General features: G+C 40.2%; 1 protein-coding gene across 1 annotated transcript; it reads right to left on the bottom strand.

Moving 5' to 3' along the window:
* Positions 1–987: 987 nt before the first annotated feature.
* Positions 988–7,109, bottom strand: LOC149022506 (enolase). The gene is made up of 17 exons (XM_089150575.1): positions 6,879–7,109; positions 6,678–6,741; positions 6,330–6,394; positions 6,076–6,123; positions 5,741–5,827; positions 5,569–5,649; positions 4,126–4,227; positions 3,955–4,035; positions 2,996–3,070; positions 2,800–2,862; positions 2,620–2,697; positions 2,300–2,494; positions 2,087–2,137; positions 1,868–1,956; positions 1,722–1,773; positions 1,551–1,607; positions 988–1,405 (listed from the first exon to the last, which is right to left on the bottom strand). The coding sequence occupies exons 1-17, from the start codon at positions 6,942–6,944 to the stop codon at positions 1,325–1,327; spliced, it is 1,335 nt and encodes a 444-aa protein (XP_089006701.1). The 5' UTR covers positions 6,945–7,109; the 3' UTR covers positions 988–1,324.
* Positions 7,110–13,888: the final 6,779 nt, after the last annotated feature.

The raw sequence follows: 13,888 nt of genomic DNA, 5'->3' as shown, positions 1-13,888 counted from the left end.
AAAATTTTCGGATACAGACACCCTCAAACGAATACGAATACAAATTTGAAGACGGATTTCTGCTATATCCATTTACAAGTCTATCAGTAATGATCCCTTTGAAAATTTTTCACCAAAATCACTCTTTTGGATCTCCTTAGCAAAAGCGGGACTGTGTTCAAATCATATGATCCTAAATACTCTAAGGTCCAATAAATTTGAAGTGTACTTCTTTCTCATTTCATTGGGGGTATCATTAACTTCATAAACTAGCTCGCAATGATGGAAAATTAGAATTCTCAAATCCTCTCTCTTCTACAATATCATAGGGGACATTTGCTTGGAAATCACAACCTCAACCCAGAGGAAGTTATCGTAAGAGCTATCGGTGTAAGGGAGCAAACTCCATTTGCTAACTTCTGGTTAGGATTAAAGCAATAAATCACACACAATCAAACAAACCAAGAAAAGGAGACACGAATTTTACCCTAATTCATCTCAATGTGACGCTACATTCAACATTAGGTTTTCTATTATATACACATGCGCTCAAAAACCCTAAACCACTGCTATTTATGGGCCTAAGCCCATACTGCAAAAGAACTCCAAAGCCGGAAAAGACATAGGACTGATGTTCTCCAGGGACTCAATTGAAGCTGCTTCCCTGCTACACTTTCCCCACCAGTAGGAGGCCTCCCCAGATCCCCATCGCCATTGTCCGTCCCACCAGCTAGAATGTAAAACATGAACAGTACTCTTTAACGAACTTATCCTTAAGCAATTGATTCAAGGACCTCTCCTCCCAAGAAAAAGATTTGCAGTGGAGAAGGTATAATAAGTAGCCTTTTAGAGTATAACACATCAGCAAGTATACAAAAAGCACACTTAGGACCTGAGATACAAAACCCTGAAAGCATAGACCTAATCCTTACACTTTAAGGTGGAAATCTATTTTCACAAATTACGGTTCACAGATTCTACAATGGATGGGTAACATGCAAACAACAGTAAATCAAAAAGAACACTTTAACATGACAAGAATCAGATACAAGAAGGGGTTCACATACAACTTACTATAGCAGCAAGGAAAATGGTAATATAGTGCTGCGCATGAACTGCACACTCCATCAATCTTACAACCATCTTACCACCAGAGCTCAATTTGAACACCCGCCCTGAGAAACTCAAATAAATAAAAGACAAAAATGAAAATATATTAAAAAAATACTAGTTCTCCTCATTCAATCGAATTATTTTATTTTTTTCTATGACTAGAGCTAACTTATTAGTTGCAGGCAAAAGCTGCACAAGTCTACGCTCATTGCACAACCTTCTCTTCCAAAATCTAGTAGGGCTCAACGGGCTTGCGGAAGTTGACTCCTGCATAAATTGCTTCTGATCCAAGCTCTTCCTCAATACGCAGGAGCTGCACATACAGAAGAAAACTGTACATAAGAAATTCTATCTTTACCATAGCTGGCTGTAAGCGAGCCATGAATAACTTACACAATCAAGTAAACCCATCTCATGATAAAAACTAAGCTCAAACAAGCATGAACTAAGATAGCTACCTGATTGTATTTTGCAAGACGCTCTGACCTGCAAGGAGCACCAGTCTTAATCTGACCCTGTTTTGGAAATTAAGAAAATATAGGAAAGAGTCAGTTCGTGAATGAAGCAATTAGTTTGGTTACAAGATTGTGTTATAGCCAGTAAATTTATATGAGAACATCTAAAATTACCGTGGCCAAACCCACAGAGAGATCTGCAATGAAAGTGTCCTCTGTCTCTCCACTACAAAAATAAAAACAGCATATGTTATGATATTCAAACTGGAATAATGAAATAAATAATGCAGCACAAAGCATACAAAGATTAAGCTTCAGACCTGCGGTGGCTAGCCATGACACCCCACCCAGCACGCTTGGACATTTTCACAGCTTCAATGCTCTCAGTAACAGACCCAATTTGGTTAACCTGTCAAAACGATAAGCACATAGATTGGTTATTATTGTTTCTGATTCTAATGAAGAATCAAAAGAAAGAAGAAGAAAGAAGATCACAACTGTGATGTTCGATCCTAGACACAAAAAGAAAATATTGGTACCTTGAGAAGAAGAGCGTTACATGATTTCTCATTGATTGCCTTCTCAACCCTCTGTAAATATGAATTCAACAAGAACAGAGATATAAAATGAATATTCTTTTTCTGGATTGTATTCTATCTTTGCATCCATAAAATGAATGTTTTTTCTTGTCAAGGACAATAGCACAAAGACATTTTCTACATTGAAAAAAGCACCAAACTCTTTATACTGACCTTTGGGTTAGTGACCAACAGATCATCTCCCACAATCTGTACCTTCTCTCCAACTTCACTGGTTAGCTTAGAGTAGTGTTCCCAGTCATCTTGGTCAAATGGATCTTCAATAGATACAATAGGGTAATCAGCCACAAATGACTTGTAAACATCTTTAAGGGCTTCTCCTGAGATCTTTTGTGACCCATCATTGTTCTGTACCAACTTGAATAGTTAAAACCAATTTGATACACAAATACTCATTCAAACACCAACATCCACAGCCCATCAATAGAGAAAAGGAAATGGGTAAGGTGGGGAAGAGAGAGACAGGTGGAGACCTCTTCTTTGAAGTTCAGGTCATATGTTTTGTCAGTTCCATAAAACTCAGAAGCAGCAACATCCATTCCAATAACCACCTGGGGAAAACGATGAATTTTTTTAGTCTCCACTTCTCAGAAAATCACCAGGATACTTCGGAAATAAAAATGGAATTCGACTACCAGAATTAAAGGACTTACTTTCTCAGTGTAACCAGCTTTAGCAATGGCTGTCTTGAGCAACTCAAGCCCCTCCTTGTTCTCCTGAACTCACAGAAAGGATGAAAATCAAGTTAAAAAACAAATATGTAGAAGATGAGATAGTTTCTACGAACAGGATACAATTACACTATTACTCATTGAAACAAAACAGACACATCATTCAGAAATTGCTGACCTGAATGTTGGGGGCAAAGCCACCTTCATCACCAACATTTGTTGCATCTTGCCCATATTTCTTCTTTATCACAGACTGTATAAGATGGCACAATTAGCTCACAAATGCAGGGCAGCAACAGTCATTCTTAAACCAGTAGGTATCCAGTACAAAAGAAACTGTGAGATCCAAGTAATAGGTGTCATCTTACAGAGAAATAAAGAAATCTGCATTACAACTAAGATAATACAGGCTACGAGGAGAATAGATGAGTTTGGCATCCAACGAATGTCTTATTAGGGAATGGTTATCTGATCAATGTTTACATATTGAATTTATTCATTGCCTAGCAGGAATATTCAAGGAATTAAATAGAACCCACAATTCTCACCACATAAGCCAAATGTATGGATTCCCGCCCACCCCCAAAACCCAAACCAACCTGCCTAGCCTCTCAGGCACATGCTGTTAGAGATTAAATCTTTGGATTCACGAATGGGAGATTTATACCCATTTGGTTGTGTGGATTCATGAAATCTAGAGATTCACCGTTTTACACTAAAAGTGTGAATCTGTAGATTTATGGGTATGAGGTGAAATCTGTGGATTTCACCCCTACTATAAAAGGGCTAAACATTTGAACCATGACTCCATAGATGTTTTTTCAGAATGAATCTACAAATTTCATTCCAAAGACTCAGGCTAACCAAACAGTTAATTTTATGAACCATGACTCCATAAATTTGAAATCTATAGATTTGAAATCTCCAAACTCAAATAACCAAACAGGCCCTTAGTGATTTAACTTTCCACCATAATAAATTGGAGTTCATATAGCTTTGATTCCAATTTGGAAATTTCATCAATGAGAATGCGTTAGGAAGCTTCTGATATACTAAGAGCAACTCTATTGAACTGAAAATGCGCAACAACCTATATAGAGCACCAAAAGATGAAGGAGATATCATGTAGACCCATACCTTCAAATTGTGATATACTTCCACTCCCATCTTCATGGCCTCTTTGAAAGATGAAGCTCCCACAGGTAGGATCATGAACTCCTGTAATCACATGCCAATCAGAAACTTTTAGAAACAAAATTGGAGCATGTTGTATTAGATGTCAGGTAAATAGATATAGAGAAGCATTGCCTGCATTGCAAGTTTGTTTCCTGCATGTGATCCACCATTGATGACATTGAAAGCAGGAACTGGTAGCACCAAAGTCTTGTTACCAGCGAGATTGGCAATATGCTGCATTGGGAAGAATTGGCAACAGTTGTCCATAAATCTCGTACAAATAGAAATCTCCAATAGCCAACAAATATAATTTCCTTTCTTATATGAAGTAACACAAAAAAAGTAACTAACAAAGGGTATTGAAGCCACCACTATGATTTTGTTACATGCATAGTTGTCACGGCGATGAGGCAATGCATAGCGGTTTAGGCTAATTGAGACGATGAGTTGACGAGGCGCCCTCCGAGGCGCTTTTGAGGCGGTTGAGGCGTTTTAAGTGAAATTTTTAGTGTACATCTCATTCACTCGAAATCTATCATATCTTATATAATAAAAAAACTAATATCAGACTACCTCAAGTCATCCAACATACTACAAACTACACATAATAGGTCCTAAATAAAAAGTCGCGAGAAGAAAGGAAGAGAAGAAGTTGTTTGTCGCTGGCCACTGTTTGCCGGAGTGTCATTGCGGGAATGGAAGAGAAGAAGAGAGGAAGAGAAAAAGAGATTAGGGATTAGAGTCAGAGTGAGAGTGTGAGACTTGAGTCAAGAACTTATTCTCTTTCGATTTTGTTTGTTTTTATTTTTATTTTAACATTTGATCATATGTAGTGTCATTATACATATGCATATAGGTTCAAACAATAGATACTTTACAATCGGAATCTAATAAGTATTTCAATATATGCCTTCGATTAGGCATCTTTCTCGTGATTTAAAAAAAAAAAAAAAAAGCGGACGCCTTATTGCCTAAAAATAAGCCAACGCCAATTTGAGGCGCTCCGAAGGAGCCCAGACGCCGAGGCGACGCCTAGACAACTATGGTTACATGACTTGTATGTGTAGCTTCAGGATTCTCAAATGGTTCATATCTTATTGTGGCAGTTTAAACAACCTTGACTACAAAGATTCTTACCTTCCCATTAAGGCTGAGAAGCACCAGCAGCACAGCAACCAAACCATAACATTTAATTACTAGTGGGAAAAGGACCTCTTTTTACTCAGGGTTTCAGAAATCAGGACAGCTCAGTGAATTCCCTTCCAAAACTAGAATCAGGACATATCTTAGATGCTGGGAATTCTGATCCAATACGGACCAATAGCAGCTGGGACCAATATGGATACCCGTTCTTCACTGAGACTTGTACAAGAAATTCTTGAATTCAACACTACTGGAATGCAGAAGAGTATTCCATCCAAGGTTGAGGTCCAACTATTGGATGGAATACTAATGTAAATGACAGCCAGGTAATTGAAACTCCATGTAAACCCCAAAAACCACCTAAAAAAACCAAAAAGTATGAAGACAAAACCTAATGCTAGTACATGAAAATGCTGTATATGTATTCCATACCTTGTAAAGTGGTATCTTCTTGACACTAGCCCCTGCTTTGCAGATTGCAAGAGAAACTGCCAATATTGCATTTGCTCCAAGCTGAAATAAGATCAATAAGAAAATAAAATAATAAGTGAACTGCAACAAGAATAGAAGTAAATGCCAATTAACAATAGGCCATGCCAAGCACCTTCTGTTTGCACCAACCCCATTCATTTACTGTACCATCGAGCTGTTGTACCATGAAGTTGTCAAGGCTAGTTTGTTCAGTTGGGTCCTGCATAAAGTGATTCCATAAGAATACAGTGGCTAGGATGCAGCAGAAACAGAAGGAACTTATCAGATATGTGCTTGTACAAATTCTTTAAATAATAATATAACAATGTTGCTAAATAATAGTATCACAACATTTAACACTCTCCATGAGCTACTGTGAGCCGTAATCAGACTGGTTGAGTTCCAAGTTACAAATCTAAATTGAATGAAAAACACCTCCTTCGAAAAAGATGATCGAATGGAACAAACCTTGCCAACCAAAGCTGGACCGATGATAGTATTCACATTCTCAACAGCCTACATTTGCAGAGGAACAAATAAGTGAGTAAGCAGGTTTTCATTGATATATTTCTGACAAACAACTATGATTCAAGATGCTCATGAATTAAATAAAATAAAACATAGGTAGAATAATAAAGGTCCATACTTCTGTTGAACTAGCACGTACCAGCAAAAAAAAGATGACAGATCCATTAAATCAAAAAGTGGAGGAAAAAACCCACCTTCGAAACACCTTTCCCCAGGTAATCTGAACCGCCATCTCTTAGCTCAAGCGCTTCATAAATCCCTGGAAGGAGGGGTAGAAAAATAACGAAATAAGTCAAATAAAGAAAGGGGCGGATCGGAAACTAGAACTTAAAACTCAATCTGCCTAATCGGATAACTATCGAATCCAAACTTTGAAGAATATTAAGATACAAGGTTTCATCATTTCGCTATCAAATTCACTAAACATGATTTAGCTTTCGTATAAGATAACAGCAACAAAGATGAACGGTACATTCTACAGATAAAACTATATCGTAGCACGGATTTGAATCATAAAACACTGAACAAACTGATGAACTAACCAGTGGATGCACCACTAGGAACTGCAGCTCTTGCGAGAGTACCATCCGATAGTAGAATATCGACCTAAAAATCCACAGAAAAAAACAAAGAAAAATCATCGCGTGAGGTAAGAATCATTTTAGCAAACAGATCTTGCAATCGGGGAAAGATCAAATTCTACTGGATTAACTAAGAAGGGAAGAACTAATCGACGATCGAACCTCAACAGTTGGATTGCCACGGCTGTCAAAAATTTGTCTAGCTTTGACGAGTTGGATGGTTGCCATATTTGAATCGCAGAGACCTGCTTAGGACCTTGAGAAAGGAACAGCGGCGAGAAATGAAGAAGAATTTAGAAGAGTGAGTGACACACCTCAACTCTGCTTGTTTCTGTGTGTATATGTAGTTGAACAAGTCGGGTTGCAGCCGTTGGATTTTGTCTTGGAACCGTCGCTGGCTCGCGCCGGCTGTTTACAATTTCAATTTCGAACTTTCTGAGATGTCAATTTTTAGAGTTTACTGTGGATGGGCGGTTTTATGGTTTTAACTTTCTTGCTTTTTTACCATCCATAGATTTTCTTAAAACGGTGGACCATGGGCATAAGTGGATCACGACTGGCTCCTAGTTTGGGCTCCCTTTGCCTTGGTTTTCCTTTTTTTTTTTTATTATCCATTTTCTTTTAAAAAACCAAGAAAAAATCATTTTGGGATGATATGGAGAAAATATGATCGAACCTGGTTAATACTTGGTTTGACCCTCGACCCCGGTCGAGACAAAAGGAATCGACTCGCTTCTGAGCGAGCCGGGTTCAGGAGGTAGCTTGCTAAGGAAGAAAACTAAATCAGCCACAGGCACGCCCTAATCCGACTTATGGATTAGGTTAATTACCCTAATGATGGCAGACACAACTTGACGGCTGTTACATATCACTATTAAAGGGATAATCATCAAATAACCACTAGATGATCCTAGGAGTCCTCTACTAGTTCAAACTAGTAGAAGTCTATCGCTCAACGGATCTAACAATTAGAATCCAACGACTATCCGAAGAAGGCTCAAATGCATCCAACGAAGAAGATTGGAAGGTACACTCTATATAAACCTTACTTACCTGCAAGGTAAAGAGGACACCAGATCCATACACACACCTTTGGACGTAAACACTCATATGCTTATGATCTAGATCATATTCCAGTTATTCATTCCTTAGCTCTGTGTGTCTAGCAGAGCCGTTTGTGATTAAGTTCATCGACTGACTTAGCCTTCGGAGGTGGACTCCTGACCCCAGCGGTCGGGCCACATTTGACGCTTTCGTTTTGCAGGTCATTCCTAGGAGATCTAAGGGCTGAGCAAATTTTGGATGCATCATTTGGCGCCGTCTGTGGGAATCGATTCAGAAAGTTATGGTGACTAGATCAGCAGCAGTAGCCGCTGCACAACGCGATACTGGTGTTCAAATTCCTGGAGAAAATAATCTAGATAATTCCTCACGGAAGTTTACCACCTCTCGAAGTAGATGGCGGTCAAGGGGGACACAATCCTCCAGAGACACTCCAAGATCAATTGAATCAAGTGAAGATCCAACTTTTGGAAGTAAGTCAAGCACTCCGCATGTTAACCAGACGGGTGGTATTACCACAAGAACCTGATCATTGCAATGCAGGGAGGCGTGTATTACCACTGGATCAGAGATTGACTGAAGATTGGAATATCGGTCAGAACTTTCGTGAAGGTGACCGAGTGCCTAGGAGAGTCGACGATCTACCTAGGTGGGACAATCAGTTTGACAGACAACAGGAAAGTACAACCGATTCGAATATAAGGTTGGATACAGGAGTGAAAACTCACTCACCAACCGTTAGAAGAGCCATTCTTGATGATCGAGCAGTTCGCGATGAGCGGAATGTTCGTGACGAGCGGGCCGTTCGTGATGATCGAGTAGCTCGTGATGATCGTTTTGTTCGAGGTCGTGATCGTGTTGCAGAAGATCATTCAACTCATATCGGTTAGGAATTGGCCAATATTAATCAGAAGCTGGGCCAATTGGCTAGAGGAAGGATAACTAATGATATCTATTCAGTTATTCGAAAGACCCCTTTTATCGAGCCAATTGCGGGATACCAGTTCCCTCACAATTTCTGTTTGCCAACTTTTTCTACATTAGATGGCTCCGGAGATCCTACGGCCCACATCGGTTATTATCAGCAGACTATGGCAGTTGCAGGTAATTCGATGAAATTCTCTTGCAGGGTTTTTATTTCATCTTTAATCGGAGTAGCGCAGAAGTGGTTTTCGAACCTCCCATCAGGAAGGATCGTAAATTTTGATGAGTTGGCGCGCAAATTCATAGGGTGATTCCAAAGTGGAATCCAGGTCAAGAAGATAGAGGAAACCTTGTTTACCATCAGACAAGGAAAGAGCGAATCGATCAGAGAATATCTGAAAAGATTCAAGAGAGTTACAATGGAGATAGAGAATCTGGATGAGCAAGTAGCTAAAACTGCTTTGTTCACTGGACTCACTAACCGAAGACTCCTGGAGTTATTACTTTAGGATATGCCTACAACCTATGCTGAGTTGGTACAGAGATGCCAAAAGCAGGCTAAAGTCACGGAGATCTTAGATGCGCGCCAGGGGGACAATAAAGCCTCCACCAAAGAACAAAAGGCTCCTGAGAACAAGCAGAAGCCAAAGCAGAATGTTCGTGATCGAGTTGGAAAGCCTCAGGCATGGCGGCAGAGATCTCCCGGTAAAAGTGAGTATACTCCATTAAATACTCCTCGGGCTGATATTTTGAATATCATTAAGAAGCGAAATATTTTGAAGTGGCCCCCAAAGATTCCTTTAAGGCCTGGAGAGCAACAGGATCGAGAAAAATATTGCCGTTTCCACAAGGATTATGGTCATTATACAAATAACTGTCGTCATTTGAAGGCAGATATTGAGAGATTGATATCTCAGGGACATTTGTCCAGTTTTGTTAATAAGAAAAGAGAGGAGCCACATGAAGCTGGCCCCAAAAGGGATCGTTCGGTTAGCTCAGAACAACCGAAGGAGGCTCCGAAATATAAAAAGGGTAAAGAAGTGATTGATGCTATTCGATCACCAATTCTTACAATATTTGGAGGCCCCAAACCCAAATCACTCTGAAGGTTGAAAGCAAAATCTAAATTTGTTGGGACCGGAGAGACGCAGAAGCGTAAGAGGCCAAATGGTGAAGATTCTATCACCTTTGGCGAAGAAGACGAAAGAGGCGTTTGTCTACCTCATGATGATGCCATAGTCATCAAGGTAGAAATTGCGCCGAGAAATACATAGAGTTTTAGTTGATACAAGGTCTGCTGCAGACCTAATATCTTATGAGGTGTATCAAAAGCTTAAGGTAGATAAGGACTTGATGGAGCCATCATCCACACATTTATATGGCTTTGTAGGATCGTCTGCAATAGCGGAGGGATCAGTCCAGTTGGACCTATCGATTGGGAGTTTTCCCAAGGAAGCTACCGTCCGAATAAATTTTTTGGTGGTTCGGAAACTTCCAGCTTACAATGTTATCCTTGGGCGGCCATCTTTGTCCAAGCTGAGTGCTATTGTTTCTACGAAGCACCTGAAGATAAAGTTCCCGACTGAGATGGGAATTGGTCAAGTTTCATCTGACCAAAGGATCTCTCGGCAATGCTATGTTGCCTATTTGAAGGACAAGGAGGGCCCAAGAAAGATGACTGCCCTACCAATAGAAGTTCGAGATGATCGAGAAGAAGCATAAATGCAAAGGCCCGAGCCAGTAGAAAAGCTAGAACAAATCCAGTTGTTTACTGATAATACAGAAAGGATTACTTACATCGGATCTGAACAGCTGGAAGAGTTCAAAGAAGAGTTGAAGTCTTTTCTTCAACAAAATAGTGATGTATTCGGATGGTCTGCTGAAGACATGCTAGGAATCAACCGAAATGTTGCAGAGCATAAACTCTGAATAGATCCAAAGGTGAAGCCAGTCATCCAAAAAAGGAGAAATTTCTCCATAGAAAAGTACGAAGCCGTTCAGGGCGAAGTTGAAAAACTGAAGAATTCTGGTTTCATAGAACCAATTGAATGCCCAACTTGGTTAGCCAATGTGGTAATGGTCAAGAAGGTGAATGGGAAGTGGAGGGTGTGTATGGACTACACCGACCTCAATAAGGTTTGTCCTAAGGATTGCTATCCGTTGCCCAAAATTGACCTCTTGATAGATGCAACTGCAGGATATGAAACCTTGAGTTTCATGGATGCCTACTCAGGGTATAACCAGATCCTCATGAATAGGGAGGATGAAAAGTTTATAGCTTTCATGATTGATCGCGAAAGCTTCTATTATAAAGTCATGCCATTTGGCCTGAAAAATGCAGGAGCTACATATCAGAGGGCAGTCAACAAGATATTCAAAGGCCTACTCGGAAAAAATGTCGAAGCTTATGTTGATGATATACTGGTAAAAAGCATTACAAGAGTCTTTCACGATGTCACCAGTTGAAAGTGAAGCCTAGTGATATTTTCAAGACAGCTTTTGAACAAGGTACGGCCACTATGAGTTCCGAGTCATGCCTTTCAGATTGACTAATGCTCCTGCTGTGTTCATGGACCTCATGAACAGAGTCTTTCACGATGTGCTCGATAAGTTTGTGATTGTCTTCATTGACGATATCCTGATTTACTCAAAGAGTGAAGAAGAGCATGCAAGGCATCTAGATTTCACATTGCGAAGACTGCGAGAAAAGAAGCTTTATGCTAAGTTTAGCAAGTGTGATTTCTGGCTCAAGAGTGTAGTATTCCTCGGCCATGTGGTTTCAGCTGAAGGTATTAGTGTTGATCCTGAGAAAGTCCAAGCAGTGGCTGATTGGGAAAGACCGAAGTCGGTTACGGAAATAAGAAGTTTCCTTGGATTGGCAGGTTACTACAGAAGGTTTATTGAGAACTTTTCCCGGTTGGCTGCTCCTATGACTAAGCTAACCAGGAAAGAAGAGAAGTTTGTCTGGTCTGACGCTTGTGAGAAGAACTTCCAAGAGTTGAAGGATAGATTGACAAGTGCCCCGGTTTTGACTATACCTGATAGTTCCGGTGGTCTAACAGTCTACACTGATGCGTCAATGATCAGTTTGGGTTGTGTACTGATGCAGCATGGTAAGGTTGTAGCCTATGCTTCTCGGCAATTGAAAGATTATGATCGGAATTATCCCACTCATGATTTAGAACTTGCCGCGGTGGTTTTTGCTTTAAAGATTTGGAGACATTACCTCTACAGTGAGAAGATTGCCATTTTCATAGACCATAAGAGTTTGAAGTACTTCTTTACCCAAAAGGAGTTGAACATGAGGCAAAGAAGATGGTTGGAATTGGTTTCGGATTATGATTGTGATATTCAGTATCACCCTAGGAAGGCAAATGTTGTTGCGGATGCTCTTAGTATGAAGGTTCAGAAGAAGACTTTGGATTTGAATGCTTTGAGTCTACCTTTGTTGTCTTCTATTAAGAGTTTTGATTTGGAAGTTGTCCCTGAGAATTCTGATTTTGTTCTTTTTGCCATGACGGCAAGATCTGGTCTTAGAGATAAGATTGTTGCTCTACAGAGTTCTGATCAAGAACTTAAGGATAAGTTTGAGAAGATTTCTTCGAATCCTGAGTCAGACCCCGACTTTGGTATATCCATGGATGGTGCTTTATTGTTTAGAGGTAGATTGTGTGTGCCAGCAAATGATGAAGTTAAGAAGGAAATATTGAAGGAAGCACACCAATCGATCTTTACAGTACACCCTGGAAGCACCAAGATGTACAAGGACTTGAAGGAACATTTTTGGTGGATTGGTTTGAAGACCGATGTTGATGATTTTGTTGCCAAGTGTGAGACTTGCCAGCGTGTGAAGGCTGTTCATCAACCTCCATTTGGATTACTTCAGCCCCTTCCTGTTCCTAGTTGGAAGTGGGAAGATATCTCTATGGACTTCGTGATTAGCTTGCCTCGGACTAGTAAAGGCAATGACACTATGTGGGTGATTGTTGATAGGTTGACCAAATTAGCCCATTTCATTCCTATGAAGATCACTCATACTCTGGATAAGCTAGCCAGGCTTTATGTGGATAATGTGGTGTGTCTGCATGGTGTGCCAATGAGTATTGTTTCTGATCATGATCCTAGGTTCACCTCAAGGTTTTGGAACAGTTTGCAGAAGGCTTTGGGAACTCAATTGAATTTGAGTACAGCTCATCATCCCTAGTCTGATGGACAATCTGAGCGGACAATTCAGACTTTAGAAGATATGCTCAGATCTTGTGTGGTGGATATGGGTGGAAACTGGGATGAACACTTAGCTTTGGTTGAGTTTGCCTATAACAACAGTTATCAAGCAACGATAGGCATGGCTCCATTTAAGGCTTTGTATGGTAGTACTTGCAGGACACCATTGTACTGGACTGAGACTGGTGAAAGAAAAGTCTTAGGTCCTGATATGATTGAAGCTACGAGTGCAATGGTCGATATGATAAAAGAAAGGATTAAGTCTGCCCAGTCTAGGCAAAAATCTTATGCTGATAAGAGAAGGACCGATCTTGAATTTCAAGTTGGAGAGAAAGTTTTCTTGAAGGTTTCACCAATGAAGGGCGTGATGAGATTCAATGTTAAAGGAAAACTTAGCCCTCGTTTCATTGGACCTTTTGAGATTTTGGAGAAGGTTGGACCTGTTGCGTATCGATTGGCATTACCTCCGTCTATTGCTCCTGTGCACAATGTGTTACATGTTTCAATGCTCCAGAAATATATAGAGAATCCAGAACACATTCTACAACAAGCACCTGAAGGACTTAGTGCTGATCTCACCTATGATGAAGAGCCAGCCAAAATTTTGGATAAGAAGGACAAGCAATTGCGGAATCGCACCATCCCTTTGGTAAAGATTCGTTGGAAGAATCATACCCCTGAAGAAGCTTCTTGGGAGAAGGAAGAAGATATGAAGGAGAAGTTTCCTCACCTCTTTGGAAGCACAGGTACACTTTCAATTTCGAGGATGAAATTTCTTTAAGGGGGGGAGAATGTGAAACCCAGCCCTAACCCTGACCCGAAAACCCTGTTGTTTGTAGGTCCAGCAACCCGAAGTAAGGCAAGAAGTCAACTTTGGGCCATTTCAGTTGAAGACTTGATGGCTGTAGTGGAATCCTTGAGTATGGATATCAGTGCCCCTTCTATGAAAACTGCACATTGAT

This window comes from Hakea prostrata, chromosome 3 (genome assembly GCF_041222555.1).
Source record: "Hakea prostrata isolate BN-2017 chromosome 3, UWA_Hpros_2, whole genome shotgun sequence".
Taxonomy (NCBI): domain Eukaryota; kingdom Viridiplantae; phylum Streptophyta; class Magnoliopsida; order Proteales; family Proteaceae; genus Hakea; species Hakea prostrata.
Note: the sequence above shows the minus strand (reverse complement) of the source record. Positions and strands in the feature narration are given on the sequence as shown.